This window comes from Xiphophorus hellerii, chromosome 5, assembly GCF_003331165.1.
Source record: "Xiphophorus hellerii strain 12219 chromosome 5, Xiphophorus_hellerii-4.1, whole genome shotgun sequence".
Lineage (NCBI taxonomy): Eukaryota > Metazoa > Chordata > Actinopteri > Cyprinodontiformes > Poeciliidae > Xiphophorus > Xiphophorus hellerii.
Genome location: NC_045676.1, coordinates 20,274,939 through 20,292,061, shown reverse-complemented (window position 1 = coordinate 20,292,061; position 17,123 = coordinate 20,274,939). Strand labels below are relative to the sequence as shown.

At 37.3% G+C, this 17,123-nt stretch overlaps 1 protein-coding gene across 2 annotated transcripts in view; it reads left to right on the top strand.

Annotated features, from left to right (window-relative positions):
* Positions 1-8,252: 8,252 nt before the first annotated feature.
* Positions 8,253-17,123, top strand: part of grk4 (G protein-coupled receptor kinase 4) — a 57,151-nt gene continuing 48,280 nt past the window's right edge. For both annotated transcript variants that reach the window (XM_032562310.1, XM_032562311.1), the window contains exon 1: positions 8,253-8,588. In XM_032562310.1, coding sequence (XP_032418201.1) covers positions 8,537-8,588 — 52 coding nt within the window. In that variant the 5' untranslated portion in view covers positions 8,253-8,536. The remainder of the gene's footprint in view (positions 8,589-17,123) is intronic.

Genomic DNA, 17,123 nt, shown 5'->3' with positions numbered 1-17,123 from the left:
TCACACGGAAGCACACACACACACACCAACACACACCCACAAGCACTAACACACCTCTGATCACATCATCAGTTTACAGTCCAACAAGGTTTCTCTGAACAACCCTCTATTATTTTGAAGAAGTGTAGAATCATTCATGAACAATTAATTACAAACTTGAGGAAGAAGTATTCTGTTTATATACTTTTTAATTAAACATAAACGATATTTTTTCCAAAATATAAATCAATATTCTTTATAAATACCTTATTATATATTTTGGGGTTTTTAAGTAAAATAATGGTTTAAATACAGCAAGTGTGGTGCAGCACCTGCTGTAATTTACAGCATATTTTTCACAATCCGATTTTTTCTTGTGTTCTTAATTTTATTATGGTTGTTTGTTGTAATTTCTTATAAATATATCAGGAGTGTTAAGTTATACTGGCAGATACTTGCCACACTCTTTTCCTGTTTATGGTTCCTTGGATATGCTACACTCCCGACCAGCTAGGTACAAGGGTGTTAGAAAATGGATGGATGGATGGATGGATGGATGGATGGATGGATGGACGTACTACACAAAGCTTTTCATATTTTGTGACTACAACCAAAACATTCAATGTATGAGATTTTATGTCAGCACAAAGTTGCACATGTTTGTGAAGTAAAAGAAAAAAGTATACAAAGGTTTATATTTTTTTAAAGAACATTTGAAATGTGTGACATGAATTAGTTTTCAGCCTTAGTTTGTATTTTGTATAACCACCGTTGAAGCTGCAAGTCTGTTTGGGTATGTCTTTCATTTGCACATCAGATTGAATTGTTTCCCCCATTCCTTTTTGCAAATTAGCCAAAATTCAGTCAGAATTGATGAAAAAAGTTTGTGAATACTATTTTTAAAGTTCTGCCAAGGATTCTTAATCATATTTATGTGTGGACTTTAACTGGGCTTTATGGAGATGCTTTAATCTAAAGCATGTGTGCTTAGAGTTCCTGTTCTGCTGGAAGATGATTTTTCATCCCAGCCTCAAGTCTTTTGGAGCTCCTAACTGGTTTTCTTATTACCATTTATTTACCTTCATCCATCTTCCTCTCAGCTCTGACACATTTCTCTGTCCCTCCTGAATAAATGTCCACAGCATGATGCTTCTCCTACTGTCAGCCACTGTAGTAAGTCACTATGTGGTCACAATGATGATTAGTTATCTTTAAACACTTCATCACTATGTACACGGCAATGCATTGGTCAGATAACTTGTCAGTGAAGGAGTGATTGCTGCTGTCTAAGGAGCAACGAGGGCTCTTTCAGATATTATTTGTAAAATATATTTTTTAAAAATCATACCATTTCACAGCTCTGTACTGCTTTCCATGGGTATGTCATGCAAATTGCTAGTAAAATACAATACATTTGCAATTGTAATGTGATAATGAGATACTTTTGCAATTACGTGTACGTGTGTAAAAAAAAAAAAAAAAGCCAAACCGTCTAACAAGAATAATGAAATCTGCAAGTCATTAAGTTTTCTATTAAGATGCATGTAGTTTCTTGTCTCACTCAAGACAGAAATGAAACCAGCTGAACCAGTTTGACAACGCTCGATATGAAACACTTCAGATTTTAAAAGATTATATTTTGTTTGAACATTAAGTCAAGCTACAACTAGCTGGTGGGCTTCTACAGATTATATTACTTTGACTAAAGTGACCTCTAATGCTTTGTCAGAGATGTTATATGCAACCATTGCTTACAGAGTGAACAAGAGTGCAGCAAAAACGCGTTTATTTAAAGATTTCTTCTGTTTTTGCATGTTGTCATTATTACTTGTTTAGGATAATGTCAATTTAGATATCAGACAAGAACATCCTAAGTAAAATTTTTAAAAAGCAGTTTTTAAATAAATTCCTCTTTTGAAGGAAAAATGTTATCCAATGTTTTATTATGTATTTTCCGGTGATTTTATAGATCAATGTTGCCTTCAGTTGTTATAGAAATGCTGCGTAGCACACATAGCACTGCACCTTTAATTCAACCAAATTACCAGGTTTCCAATGAGCACATCATATAAAATCATAGAGTAAAACTAATTATCAAATCTTGAAGGTTGAGCATTTTGTTGACTAGACCTGCAGATAATACAGTATCATACTGTTCCCTAGAGACGGTGGGTCAAACAAAGTCTGACATTTACTCTGTCACTGAAACATTGTCTTCATATTTATATTCCATATATCCATATAAACACTTTAGGAGCCATTTTTCCATAAAGTTCAGTAAAACTGTAATAATGTTGGAGGACTACAATGCGTGTTGACTTTTTGTGTTTTTGCATTATCACCACAAGGTGGAGGCATTCAACAGGAGATGGATGGGAAATTTTAAGTCCAGAGGATGCAGAAATGTGAACTGGAACCAAACTCTGTGTATCTCTTTTCCACAGGATGCACAAAAACCACAAGTAAAACAGCTCAGCCAGTGTTGTTCAACATGTATCTTGTGCATGACGTCATTTGTGTGTCTTGCCAATATAAAGCACAAGTTTATTTTTATAATGTTCATGCTATAAAAAAAAATGGATTATTCAAATGTTTTCACATAAAATGGACAATAAAAAACTGACATGAAAAGTAAAGGAAAGAATTAAATTTTAAATAAATAATTAAAAATCTTGCTATTGACATTAAATGCAGGGATCTGCTGTTGTGATATTTATATAAATGATTGAATATTTTGGATACTCAAACATATCTACGGTATTTTTAAATAATACAATTCATGATATTCTAAATTTTCTTAATGATGTGCTTATTTTCACTAAATATTTTCTTGTAATATTATTTTTTACATATTCTTAAAATACTGATTCAGTTATTTTTGCATTTCTTTATTTATAATCGGCTCCTCTAGTTTTTTATGTTAAGGAATTTCAACAAAGCATATTTTCTCCTTGCATGCATTTTGTAATCTTTATGTAGAACTACATTTCTTTATTTTATATAAAGTCTTTGGACAGTTTGTATAATAAAGCTCCATTGACACTTCCACAAATTTTCCAGAAGCTTCATTAAGACCTTTGTTAAGTACCTCGGTCTTTTGTTAGCAAATCATTTTTAAATTACTGCATCTTAAGTTATTATTTTCCCTTATGGGATCAATGAATTTTGCTCTTGATCCCTGTAATATGACCAAAAGTTGCATACAAATTAAAGTTAAACATAAAGTGTATTGTTGACAGATTTTCCTTGGTTATGAATTCCTGCTTGATCTTTTCATTAGCATAGTAGCAGGAATTTATGTCTAAGAGGAAAAATATATATCAGTGTGAAAATCATTTCCAAAATCTTTTTGGTGTGGTTGCTTGTCCCAGGTGGGTCTGAGCAGAGGTGTGACCAAGTCACTGTGTTGCAAGTCTCAAGTAAGTCTCAAGTCTTTGTCCTCAAGTCCGAGTCAAGTCTCAAGTAAAGACAGGCAAAAGTCGAGTCAAGTCTCAAGTCAGGAACCTTTAATTTCAAGTCATTTCGAGTCGTTTTTATTTTATATTTTTTTTATAATTTGCAATTATACATAAAATTCAAATAATAGACCATTTGTTCGTTTTAAAATATGTATTTATCTCAAATGATAGAACATGTGTAGCTGAACACAAAGTATAAAAAACATTTTTAAATTGGACCACTTTATTGCCCAGTTCTGTTAAACTTGATATTCAATAAAAAAAGACGAAAATGCTGACATTTCCACAGCACAATACAAAGAACCATAACAGCAGTTTTTTCCTCTTTTCTCTGACCTGTCAAAACAATATATTGTCAATATAATTTCCCAACGTAGATGTCTTCAAATACACCAACCATCCTTAGATGATACTAGACCCGGCTCATCATCATGATGGGACAGAGAGACTCTGTTCCCTGTGTTCAGGTCCAGAATCTGCTTTCTGTTCCGGAGCCCCGCTCACTATCCACCGGCTTCCTGAGCTAACACGGTGCACATTATTTGTGGAGGCATTTGAAGGACCGGATTTATGGTAAATCATCACCAATTTAACCCGGAGTACACATGCTAACACGAAGTTAGCTAAAGTCAACTATCTTACAGCAAAAGAAAAGCGCCACCTACCGATCTCTGTGAAGCTTCAAATGCCGGACAAAGTTGGACGTCGTGGCATCTCCATCCGATATTCTCTTCTTGCATGTTTTACAAGTTGCAGTTCGTTTTTTAGTCGAAAGTTCATAACCTACTAGCCAAAAGAAATTACTCGCGGAAGCATATTCGAGCGGTTATTTCGTATTTCGTTCCCTGAGCTCTGCAGCTTTGCCGCGTTTTTTTAAACGTCCAAATCCTGTTAATTTGATTGGTTGTGCTGCAGCTACGTACACATACATACATAAGGAGAGAGGAAAAACATAGTGACGGTCTGCGCATATTGATACGGAATGAGTGAAATTAATTAATGACGCCACTTTATAAATAATGTGTTTTAAATTTTAAGACTTTGAGTAAAAAATATCAAGTCTTTTCAAGTAAACAGCTTCAAGTCGAGTCAAGTCCCAAGTCAATGGCATGAAAGTCAAAGTCAAGTCCGAGTCTTTGAGCATTTTTTCAAGTCAAGTCTCAAGTCGTGATTTTAACGACTCGAGTCTGACTCGAGTCCAAGTCATGTGACTCGAGTCCCCACCTCTGGGTCTGAGTATTTCAGGAACTGTACATATACAGGGTTTCCAGTCACAGAAGATTCAAATAGAAACAAATATACAGTATATGTCCATAGAGAGGCAGAAATGTGGATAAAACATGTTGATTTCAGAAATCAAAGGAGAATGACCAGACAGATTTAAAATCTAAAAACATAACATAAGCTTAAATTACCCCCTTTTTGCAAGCAAGGTAAGACAAATACAACATGTAAAACACACAGTCGAGCTACAGCAAGAGAAGACCACAAGGTGGTGACACCGTGACAATAGCACAAGCCACAAACACCAAACTGACTCCAGAAAATTGGACAATAACCAACTGGAGAAATGGCACCTACTCTCATGAGCATCATTTTCAGCTGCAAAGAAACAGGTCGTAGGCTCAGAACAAGCCATAGACAACATAAAGGAACAGATCCATTTTCCTTGTCTTAACAGCCCAGATTGGTGCTGTTGGTGTAATGGTGTGGCAGATAATTTGCTGGTTTGGACTCCTCAGAACCAGTCAACCATTGTTTAAATGCTACAGCCTACCTGAGCATTGTTGTTTTTATAACCACCATGTAGCCATCTTCTTATGGCTACTTTCATCAGGACCATATGCGGCAATCATCTCAAAATGGTTTCTTGAGCGATGGAAACAGCAGATTCTCATAATCAGCTGATTAATTTGTAGAATGTTCATAATATTTATGAAACCCTTTTAAATGTGCCACAAAAAGTTAAGGTGGTTCTGAAAGTTGAAGGGGTTCAACCTGGTACTAAATGTCTAGTGAGTGTACTTTACCTCCAACAAGTTCTGTGTTCGCCCTGAGGTCTCCTTACACTGGGACAACAGACAGCAATAATCTACTGAGAATAAAAGCATCCTGTACTTTTTCTGTCACCAATTGAATCCTGTATTTCTTGAATAGTTTTTAAGGCAGTAGCAGTCTGAATAAGCAGTGAACGTTATGTTACTGTTAAAAATGTAGATCCAAGTTCAAACCTACTCACAATATCATGGTGAAAAGAAACTACACTCTATATTAATTCAAGTGGCTTAACATGTAAATGATGTGGCCTTTTCCAGGTTATGAAACAATTTAAACCCTGCCTCTAGTGGATTTGTAACTATATGTCACCTTTTCATCTCTTCCTATTAATCTTGTACTTGCAAACAAACCACTTTGTATCAGTGCACCCAAGCCATTACTAATCAGTGTGTTTTTGGTTGTAACTTTGTAATTGTATTAATTAGGGAGATAAAAGGTCATAAAAATAATAATATTCATGCATATTATAATTCAGTCGTACCAATTTTATTATTTTTTTACAAACTTTGATTCTCGTTAAGGACAAGAAGATTCTTAACAAATACGGCAAATTGGAGGTATCTCCTTGTAGATGTTTTCTATCTGTTATTATTTATTGGCACCCCAGCTCTTTCTTCTTACAGTAGACTGTCATTAAATACTCCATTGTTCTTTCACAGTGGGTGCGAAACATTCTGTTTGTGGGTGAACTGACGCATGGGTTTTCACTCCCACAGAGGATGGCATCATATTGTGCCAAAAAAAGACAGAAAAAGTGTGACATGACCTTACTAGAAACAACCACCACCACTGTAAGGGACTGTGGACAATTGGTAATGGAGAACAAATGTTGTGTGTCATCAGCACAGGTTTTGTCAAAGATGTAATCAAGACAGGGGCAGTATTTAGATGTTGAATAAAAGTGCTCTGAGAACTTAACCCTCTATGGCATGACTTTTTATTTTTTGGGGGAAAAAATATTTTCCTGCATTCTTTGGGATTCCTTAATTACCCATCAATCATAAAATTGGACCTTGACACCTCCCGGAACCAGATTTGGGTTTGTCGCCTCAGGGCAACATTGTGCTATCAGGGGTCTCGAACACCAAGGTTTTCTACAGCGATTATGAGAAGTGAAATACAAATCAAACAAAAACTAAATTCATAAAAAAAACTTTTTGTTGACAAAAATAAATCAGACATGGTTCCAGCTCACCAAATATAAAATAAACAACTAACTTTCATTAATGAATAGTACATTTAAGAAAAGTACTAAAACGAGCATTTGTGTGTTTGTGTGTTTGGCAGAGTTAGCATCACTAAGGATGTTGCCATCAGTCTTTTTCCCTATTATGTGTAAAACACGAGGAAGGAATAGCTTGCTGATGTGAAAAAGAGTGTATATCACATTTCTGATACTTGATTATTGATATATCTGTGAATCACCATCTGTTTATTTGATTATCTATGGGTTGTAGTGACCAGATTCACATCAGTGACCATAGTTAGGGCTCCAGGTTCTTTTTTTAAGAGTTTGTAGTTATGATTCCTTGGTAGAATTTGAGTCGAGCAAAGGACAACATTTCCACCAGCTCCCATGTCTGGTAGATTTGGTGGTGGCACAACTCGCCCTGTGTAGGTTTTCAAGTTGTACGGATACTATCTTCACCAGCCATATGAATGACCCTGCAGCCCCATAGTTTTGGTTTTGGCAGGTATTGCTTCAGTTATTGCCTGCCTTGGAATACGGCCATTTGTTCGTTGATGACCAGCTTATCGCCCCTTTGGACTGAAGTTAGTTTTGAGGATAAACAAACAATGAAATAATGGTGGTACAGGGGATCCTCATGTTTTCATCAGGAATTACCCCAACTTATGAACCATGCACCTTTTGTCCATGAAATGATCTTGCGTCCATCTCCTGTTGCTGTTAGTTATTAATAAAGTTAAAAAATTGGCTTTATAATTATTGTGTAACCAACTGCAACTCAACGCACTATAATAATATTGTCTGAACAAAAGGGCCCCAACTGCACAATGTTGCCCTGAGGCAACAAACAAAAAATGCACAGTTTCAGCATATAAATTATAAAATACAATGCTTCTTTACATACTCACAGACATTAAAATGTTGTTAGTTAGAGTTACCCAAAATTTAAACATGAAGAAAAGTGATCTATAACTTACAAGTAGGAGGCAAGGTGTAGCATGCAACTCTGGTTCATAAAAAGGACTGCCCCTCTTCCAAGTAAATGGTCACATCAACCTCAATACCTCTTTTATTTGGACAAAAATGTGTCTGGTGGTACTTTAAATTACCCCCCTCCCCCTCCCCCCCCCAAAAACACAAAAAACAAAATAAAGGAGCAACATGAGGTACAGATACTGTATGTGGTTTGTTGCCTGAGGGCAACGCCATGCCATAGAAGGTTAACCTTGAGGAATCCCAGGCAAAGGTCTTAGCTCAAATGTGTAACTTCTAAAATGACAGAAGGCAGAGCTAATCCAACCAACTCTGTTTAAAACCGGAGGGCCCTGGACGGAACATAACGGAGCCTATGGAAGTGCGGAATATGAGTTTGTGTTCAGATTTAGACATGACTGTCCATTAACACTCATTTCAGAAACAGAGCTTAGGAAATGCATGCATTTATGTATGAATGCACTTGTGATTGAATGTGTGGTGGCTGCGGTGGTTGTAAATTGATCCCTCCTACTCTCCCCTGGTTCGCTGCGCAGAGGAGGGGTGAGGAGGAGGAGGAGAAATAGGAGGAGGAGGAGGAGGAGGGAACCGGAGCAGGAAGGAAGACGGGCAGGCGGTGAATGCTAACAAGCTCCGCTGTAACCATAAAGCTCCGTAGGCTCGGGTTTGACCAAACATATGGGATTGAAAAGGACCGACGAGCGCTAATTGAGTCCTAATATGCGCCAGTGCCGCGTTCGCCCTGTGCGCGTGCAACAGCCTCGCGGCCGTCGGCACCTTTGATCTGGAAAAACCGTCTTTTCTTTTTTCTCCTGCTGAGTGAAATGTATCGAGATCGCACGGGATTCACGTTCTGACAATGGAGATTGAAAATATCGTGGCCAACACGGTTCTCCTGAAGGCGAGGGAAGGTAAGTGCCCGAAACGGAACTCCCCCTCAAATAAACCTGAATCTATTTTTTCCCCCCCACCCGAACATGTACGACATGAGGAGAGCCAGAGCCTTCCACAAGGCTGTCCTCCTTGTAGAATTTGTGCTTTCTCTGTCCCCCCCCCCCCATCACTGCGCAGTGCTCTGTCTCCAGGCAAACCTCTTCAGATGAAATCATCTGCTTGTGCACCGGGGGAAGCACTTTGTGTTTTGTCAGCCAGGTTATTGAACATAAGGCCCAGAAAGGCTGGAGATGAACAGCGCAGGGAGTGTTTTGCAGCATCGCGTTGCATTGGAGGGTGTCGAGCAAATATTTTCACTCAAGGACCTGTTCTTATTTACGATGACATAACCCTATGCAATGGTGCTCAAATGAAAGGTTGCAGGGTGTGGAGACATTTGGCTGCACTGTGAGCTGCCTGCCTTACCTGAGTTTATTGTTTAAACCTTAATTAGGAAGCCGGGGTGAACGAAGGGGTGTTTTTGCCGCAGACATATATTTCGCTGCAATGCTGCTGATTAGGAAATAGGAATACAGCGAGAACTTTCCACGCAGAGGAAAGAGGACTTCGGTGGTGCAGCACCTTATCTGTAAGCAAAAAATCCGACTGTTTTCACAGGGGACCGTTTCACTGGACTGTAAGGTGTCCCAGTGGCCTTCGTGTGCATATTCAGAGGCCTTCAGTGCTTCATTTACCTTGTCATGATTTCACGACCAAACGCAAACAGCGCTGTTAAAATGGATTACCCACAGTAGCAGTGGATAGGTTTTAACTCGGCCCTGTTTTCTTCACATGGGAGCAGTTTTTTTTTTCTTCTTCTCTTTTTTCCCCATGTCGTTAAACGCTGCTTGGACCTGACATCAGTGGCTCAATACTTGCCAGAGAACACAATCTTCTATCAGTAGTGGCTCTCGAAAGGCCTTTCAGGGATAAAAGTGAGTGTATTGAGAGATTGGACCGTAATGTAATGCAGGTAAAGCTGGAAGATGTAAATGTTTGGCTGATGGTATTTAATAACATGCATGTTACAGAACCTGCTATGTTCTGTTTTGACATTACCAATCATCATTTTAATCAGTTAAGGTTTGACACTATTAAGGTTGCTCAAGATCATAATCAGGTTTTTAAAAGCCTTGTTTTTTTAAAAAAATTTTGTTTTCTTTAGCTGCACCTAGAAATTGGCTGATGACCAAAACTGGCCGATTTTTCAGCTTGACTGCCCCGTCAGGAACTGAATAATCACACTTTTTTCTGATCACTGAACCCACCATAATTGTCTAATTAATATATCTCAGTCTTCTCAACCACATGTGGTATATAATGTTAATTACACTCTGCTATAGCTGCACAGTTTTAGGTAAATGGCAAAAATGGCATTATTTATAATTACTCCTGCCATCAGTGGCAGCAATACTCCCAGTACAAGGGTGGCACCAGACTAACAGCAGACCTTAAAAAAAGAGAAGTTACATTCAAGTGGTTTTTTTTTTGTTGTTTCTTAAGACATTCATTATTGAGAAATCTGCTGTTTTTCAAATATGGGTAATTTATCTCTCATTAGTAACAAGGATACCTAAACTTCATTGACGCACTCCCGGGATATCACTTTATTTTTTCTTTTAAATACTTTTTTCTTTTTCTCTTCCGAGAAAGCAGTGCTTAAACCAGCACACTAATATTTTTGAAGAGGCTGTAGTGAAAACAATATATATGTGAGTGGAGCACAGGTGTTTAGCCTAGCTGCAAAATAGTATGAATAGGCGGATGTGCTAGTTCATCAGGTTCAAGCGGCTCACTCTCATGGACAGACAGGTTTATCAATACCTTAAGAGGTAGAACAACCCACTTCGGTGTGGACGTTTTCAGTGTTGGAAGAAGACTCGGAGTTAGTTTTTTTTTTTTCCCCAATAATGTGAATGTGTTTGATACAGATTCAAGTCGATTGTTCTTTCAAGTTGCTACAATTTGTATAGTGGCACTTTGAGGGAATAGGTCATTCTGCTCCTTCACCAATTTGTAGTTTTGTGATTTTGATCATACCTGACCTTTTGGATTGAAAAGAGAGCCATCCATCACAGAAAGTCAGTTTGTACCCATCTTGGGTGTGTTTCCTTTAGTTATGAAGAGAGTCGCCCTAAGCAGCTAACAGGAAGGCTGAATGTATGACTCTGAACGAATTGGCTGCAGTTTGTTCCTTTGAGCTTTAGACCTCTGGTTGTGGAGCTTGCTAGATTCAGGAGTGTTTGCAGTCTTTACAAAAAAATCTTTGAGGTTTAAGTTTCACTCCTGCCCAAAGTTTCACCCTTGGACTGAATTTTACAACCAGAACAGCAAGTTAAATGAGACTTTTTATGTTTATTATATGAAACAATCAAAGTCATCTTAGAATGAAACATGCTTGGTGCAGCACTAATGATGTGTTTTTTAACAACCAATCTTTTGTCACTTTCTTTAATTTGATGTAAATATAACTACATCTATCTAGAGATATTTACTCAAAAGCAGACTTCAGACATTTTTTGCTCAAGTCCACAAAAATCTTCCTTTTTTATAACAAGGAAAATGTGCAAACTCTTAAGTTAAGGATCTAAATTAAACATCTCTTTCTTGTAAAAAAAAAACCTGACTTCTTTGATTAATTAAAATATTGCATGCTTAGTTTATTGAAAATATGTATAATTTTGTCATTATGGTTTTTAACAAAATTATATTTTTCTTTTAATTTTTTTTATCCCATATGACACAAAGTTTGAACATCACTGGTTTAGTTGTTCCCTAGTTGGATTTGTGGGGAGGCGTCATTCGCATCAGAAATCAAAGTAAACAAGTAATAGTAAAATATGTTCATTTTTTTATTGAAAATAAAAAAATATATATATTTTTAATACTATTTTGGTTATATTGTAATCTCTGTTTAATGGGATTACTAGAACTACTTATTTACTTAATGGATAGTCTGGGTCTCTGCCATTATTATTCTGGTCAAAGTAGCAGAAACTAGAAATCAGACAATGATCTCTGTTGCATCTTTACTTGTTGAATCAGAAGTGTTCAAATGGTCACCGACATCAGGGCCATCTGCGCTCCTTAAATATGACTTCATGCAGGAAAGACTGTCTCTCTGGTTCATTCAAGGATTAAAAGGCTTCTGGTTCTTCACCTTCATAATTTACAGCAACACATCTTGGCTAAACAGACTCTTTTTTTTTTTAAGCTGCGAGCAGTGGGTCCAAAAGTACGCAGCAGTTTAACATGCAGATGTGTCCTTGAGCAAGTCAACTCTCAGACGTCATTAAAAGCATAAAACGTTAGTTTGTTTGTTCTAAAACATCCTCACAGCCCAGTTGGTTTCAATGAGCATCTCAGTCTCAGAATGTAACTTGAAATGCCGACAGAAAGTGGGACTGGAACTACGTCATTTAAATGCAGACTTGCTATGACTGCAAGCTTGACATTACTTGATGTGGCAGTTTTTTTGTTTTGTTTTCCAGGACATTTCTGTTATGGACCAAAAGTTAAAACAATGTTCACATTTCTGTAAACACAGAAGAACTCTCCGCTTCAGTATTGCGTGGCAAATGTCCTCCTACCCTTTGAACAGATTTTTGTATGTTGCAACCACAATATTGAAGTGGAGAGACATTAATTCATGTTTGGTTTTTTTTTGTTCATCCTCCTTTACTCTGATGCATATTAATAAAATTCAGCATAACCAGCTGCCCTTGAGGTTTTCTAATTGGTAAATACATTTCACATCTGGCTAATATAATCTCAGTATAAATAAAACTGTTCACTGAAGGCCTTAGATCTGGAGAGCTTTAAATAATATACCAAGGAGCGGCTGCCCAATGAAACCCAGAGTTCAGGTGGGAGAACCTGTTGACAAGATGAACTTTGCAAACTTGACCTCTATGGAAGAATAATAAGAATAATTCCATTGTTGAAAGGAAGCCACAAGACCATAAGGCAATCCTAGGTGCAAAATATGTGGTACTGTGGCATAAGTCCAAAACCCTTTAATATGCATCCAGTTCTACAATGAAAGGATTTGGATCAACACATATCGATATGGTGGAGTGGTCCAGTCAAAGTCCAGATCCAAGTCCAGCTGATATTCTGTGGAAAACGTGAAAATGGATAATCATCGATTTTCTCTTTCCAAAATCTATTTATGTGAAGAATGGGTGAAACTTTCCATCAGTGATCAAAGCTGGTTGAGATGAAGCTTTCAGCGTTAACTGCACTGAGGGTGGTATGAGTATAAATATGTCAGGTTTTTTAAAATTATTTTTAACCAGGGGAATATAAATGTGTGGGTGTGCGCGTTCGTTTGTATATATATATATGGGCCACCCAAAACCTCAAAGTGCATTGAACTTTGTAGATGTAGCATGACACAAAGTCTTAGGTTGTATGAATACTGTTTCCCTGCACATACTCAGAACTCATCAGGTATTGTCTGAGTCAGCAAAATAACAGCGATATCTCATTATAAACCATGTTGTGTTTAGTGCTCATTTACTAGTTAAAAAATGTTTGTGACTTTATAGCGTACTGGCAGTGCTAATGCATTCGTTAGCAGCTCTTCACAGTAAACGCTATTTAAAAAGCACTTAATCATTTGGAGACAACGTTATCAGAACCTATCCTGCAAGCTCCACTGTTTACAACACTTCATAGCATATTAGTTGGCAGAGTACCCTGTTAAAGAGTCGTTCTGGAGCAGATGGTCATGTTAAGTGTGCTGAAAAATTGTGTTTACTCATGGGCTGTAAAACACTGGGCCTACATTACATTAATTGCTTTTATTCAGACCTTTTCCCTCTGCCTTGTCTGAGACCGTTTCTAAAATCACATCTATTGCTTATGTAAGGTAGGAAACTTACAAACCAGCCAATTACCGTATATTGTTTTAACTAAAAATGCTGTTGTGTGCCTGCGAGGAAATTAAGCAGAACTTTCATATGCAGGAAAGTTCGAGACATGCCTTCCTCTAACATGGCCTGGAAAAGTAAACGTATGCTAACCCTTTTGTCAACAATGACAGAAAACTTTAAAAAACTAATGAGCAATTCAAGCAGATATTGCCCTTTAAATTAATATTCATGATTAGTTTAAAATAATCATATAATATGCAAAACTATTTTTAATTTAACACCAGGCTTCCTGACAATATGTTTGCATATTTCAATCTGTCCATTAACTTCAAAATAGCTTGCACTGGTTCCAGTGACACGGTTTTCTGCTCGCTTTTTCATCATCATGGAATCAAACAAAGCAAAGCCGAGGATCGTGTGTGTTTGCTTTTCAGGAAACTTGATCTCAGACCTCTTAATAAAGCTTAGAATAACATCTTCTGTGAATTTGGTGACTTTTGAGTGGTATCTTAGATGTCCTGTTGGGGTGTGTGTGTGTGTGTGGGTGTGAATTAGTCTGTTTTTGTTGAAGTTCAGAAAAAAAGCCAGTCCTTTCAGAGCTGGTGTTCACAAGTTGAATTTGGATGAGTGTTTTAAATATAGAGGCTGTGACCACTTATGGCAGTGACATGGTTTTTGAGAAAGTACGAGCTGTTCGGGCGATGGAAAAAAAAAAAATTTGGTTGGAATCTGAACACGTGTTGTGGCAGGATGGAGCGTGTTGATGTAGTTGACATTTTATTGGTGATCTCAAGGAAAAAGTAATTGTAACAATCCCAACCAAACTATGAGAAAAGAACACAAACCTTTTTTGTTGTTGTTGTTGTTTGTAAACCTAGGATTCCTGGTAGTTTAGAAAGTTTTACAACATCATGAATTACAATTTGTCATTATCATGATAAATCACAGTTCTTGTCACTCATTTTTCCCCTGTATTGATCAACAGTATGGTAATTTCATATTTTCTGTTCCTTTTAACTATTGTAGGTTTTGAATTATCAGTGTCTGCTCTGAATAGAGTAACTTCTTCATTCAAAGCGATATTTTAGGATTTTATTTACGTTCTGATGCCTGTGGATTTACAGATTTTCTTTTTCTTTGTTTTGAGAGATGATCTGCTACTGCAGCTGCTATTGATGGGTTTTGTTCCTTCAGGATTTGTCTTTATGTGTTGAATTTTTCTGTAGGTTATAGTCATTATTATAATGCAGTTTCCTTGTTTAAATGAAATGATCACAACCTTGGAGAATATAGTATAATATACTAGAATTAGTTTTGTTGATGAGATTCATCTTCTAATTCCACGCTGCAGGTATCTCCCCCTCACTCAGTTGTGTCCAACAGTTGAAATCTGTTTAAATATGATGTAATATTTCACCTGAAATATTTTAGTGTCTCAAATATTGCATCCAAGCAGATCTTTCAGATATTAAACGTGTCCTCATTACTGTCTCTTGATATATTGTGCAACACAAATTGGTAAATATTTCATTAATTCTAATAATGTGAATAGTTTTTCTCCACACCAGTTATATTAGAAATTGTAAGCACATTTTGACATGATGTGGGTTTTGTGATCGTTTGAAGTTGGACACAAGGGACAAAGTTGAATGGCTGACCAACTCGGCAGTGTTTGGCCTAGAAATCTGTCTGCAGCAGGTGGAGAGTAGCAAAAGTAACAGGACAGACCTGATGCAGAATCTGACAGATCCATCATTCTTCAGTTGTATTAGATACCCCTTCTGTCCTAAGTGCAGCCTGGGGGGCATTTGCAGGCCTTTAAATGACCTTGTGTAACCCCCAACCACAATTCAAAAAATGGTTCAAATTTGGACACTTATAAGGTGCCATACTTACTGACTAATGAAAATCTGCATTAAATGGAAAATATACACAACACGAGCTACTTGTCCTTCAGTATTTCTTTGGTTGATCAGACACCAGGTGACGTTCAGCGATTTATAAACTCACAACAGTATTTCAGAGTCTATTTTCTGAGCTCCAAAGATAATAACTTCAGCTTTGTTTATGTTCAGCACATAGAACATTGATTTGCTCTAAACATCTTAGTACTTGGATGAGTTTGGAGTCACCTGCTGAGATCGTAATGTAGAGCAGTGTATCATCTGTTTTCCTATGCTAACTTAGTTTATTGATTGTTGGCGGAGCTAGTGAGTGCCTGTAGGTTTTGAATAAGAAGGGCCCCAGGGCCAAACCTTTAGGTATCCCTCATAGAATGTTTTTCTGGTACAATGCAAGAAATTTCCCAGTTTTCAGGGAAGACTAGACCCAGTGAATTACTGTGCTAGAGTCCAACCCAATTCTCCCGTTGCTTCAGTAATATTTCACAGTCAAAAGTGTCAAATGCTGCACTGAGGTCCAACAGAACCAACACTGTGGTTCTTCTACAGTCTGTATTTATGTGAATGTTATTGAATTTTGACGAGGGCAGTCTCAGTTCCGCGGTGAGCACAGAAACTGGGCTAAAAGACGTCACAGTGGTTGGTCGTTGTTAAGAAACCATTTAACTGTTGAAAAACAGCTTTTCAGTCACTTTGCTAAATAATTCAAAGTTGGAGATTGTTGAGATTGTTTTTTTTATCAGTGGCATAAAAACATTTGTTTTTAAAACCTCAGGGGAAACATCTGATAAGAGGGATGAGCTTATCTGGGTTTTTTTTGGCATTATACTCACTACACACATATTACATTAAACACTGTCGGCAGCATATGCCAAGTATATAGCAGCTCATCTGGTAAATATAAGTAAATATAAAGCAGTGTTTTAGCAACAAGTGAGGCTGTATTAAAAAACAATCAAAAAATAATAGTTAAGCTCTGACATTTTATTATGTACAAATAGGCTGCACTGCAGCAAATAATGCCACAGGCTGAAAGGAAAAATTTTAACTTATAAGTGATTATAAAAAGGCCAATAATTCAACGTGAATACTTTAAACCTTGTTTGCATCTGACTTTGTTGTTAGCACGACTTTAAAAATTGGTTCATTTAAAAAGTTTTTCTAGAGGACATGAAGCAAAGGTCAAACAGCAGTGGACTGTACTCCCATAGTTGTTTTAAGGGTATTAACAAGTATTCATGCACATATTCATACTTTTACGTCACTATAATTTGTTTTACACATTGTATTAAATTAAATCTTTGTCAGCTGTAGTTGTCTTCATGAAAACCGGAATGTGGTTAATCCATCAATTACACTAACTCAGCAAAGTTGAGTCCGGTAATCCTTATTCAACACATTTCTTTATGTAATTGAAGCTGGATGTTTACAGAAGAACAGTGCAGGTGTTAAAGGGACACACCTTTCTTTGTTGGTGCTATAAATCCTTTGTGCCTCCTGCCTCTTGGCCACCAGCCTTCAAATTGCAGGCTAGCAGGTCTCTCAAAGCCCTGGTGAGCGTTCATGTGTGACGTTAGCCGGCGTAGCTTTATTAGCTTTGTGGTTGTCGCTGGGCAAACACTTGTTGTCATCACTCTGGGGTGTTTCCTCCAGCTGAAGCTCATAAAACGCATTGCTTTGTGACGGTCCCTTGATGTGGGACTCATTTTACATTTATAACACCCACAAATGGGCC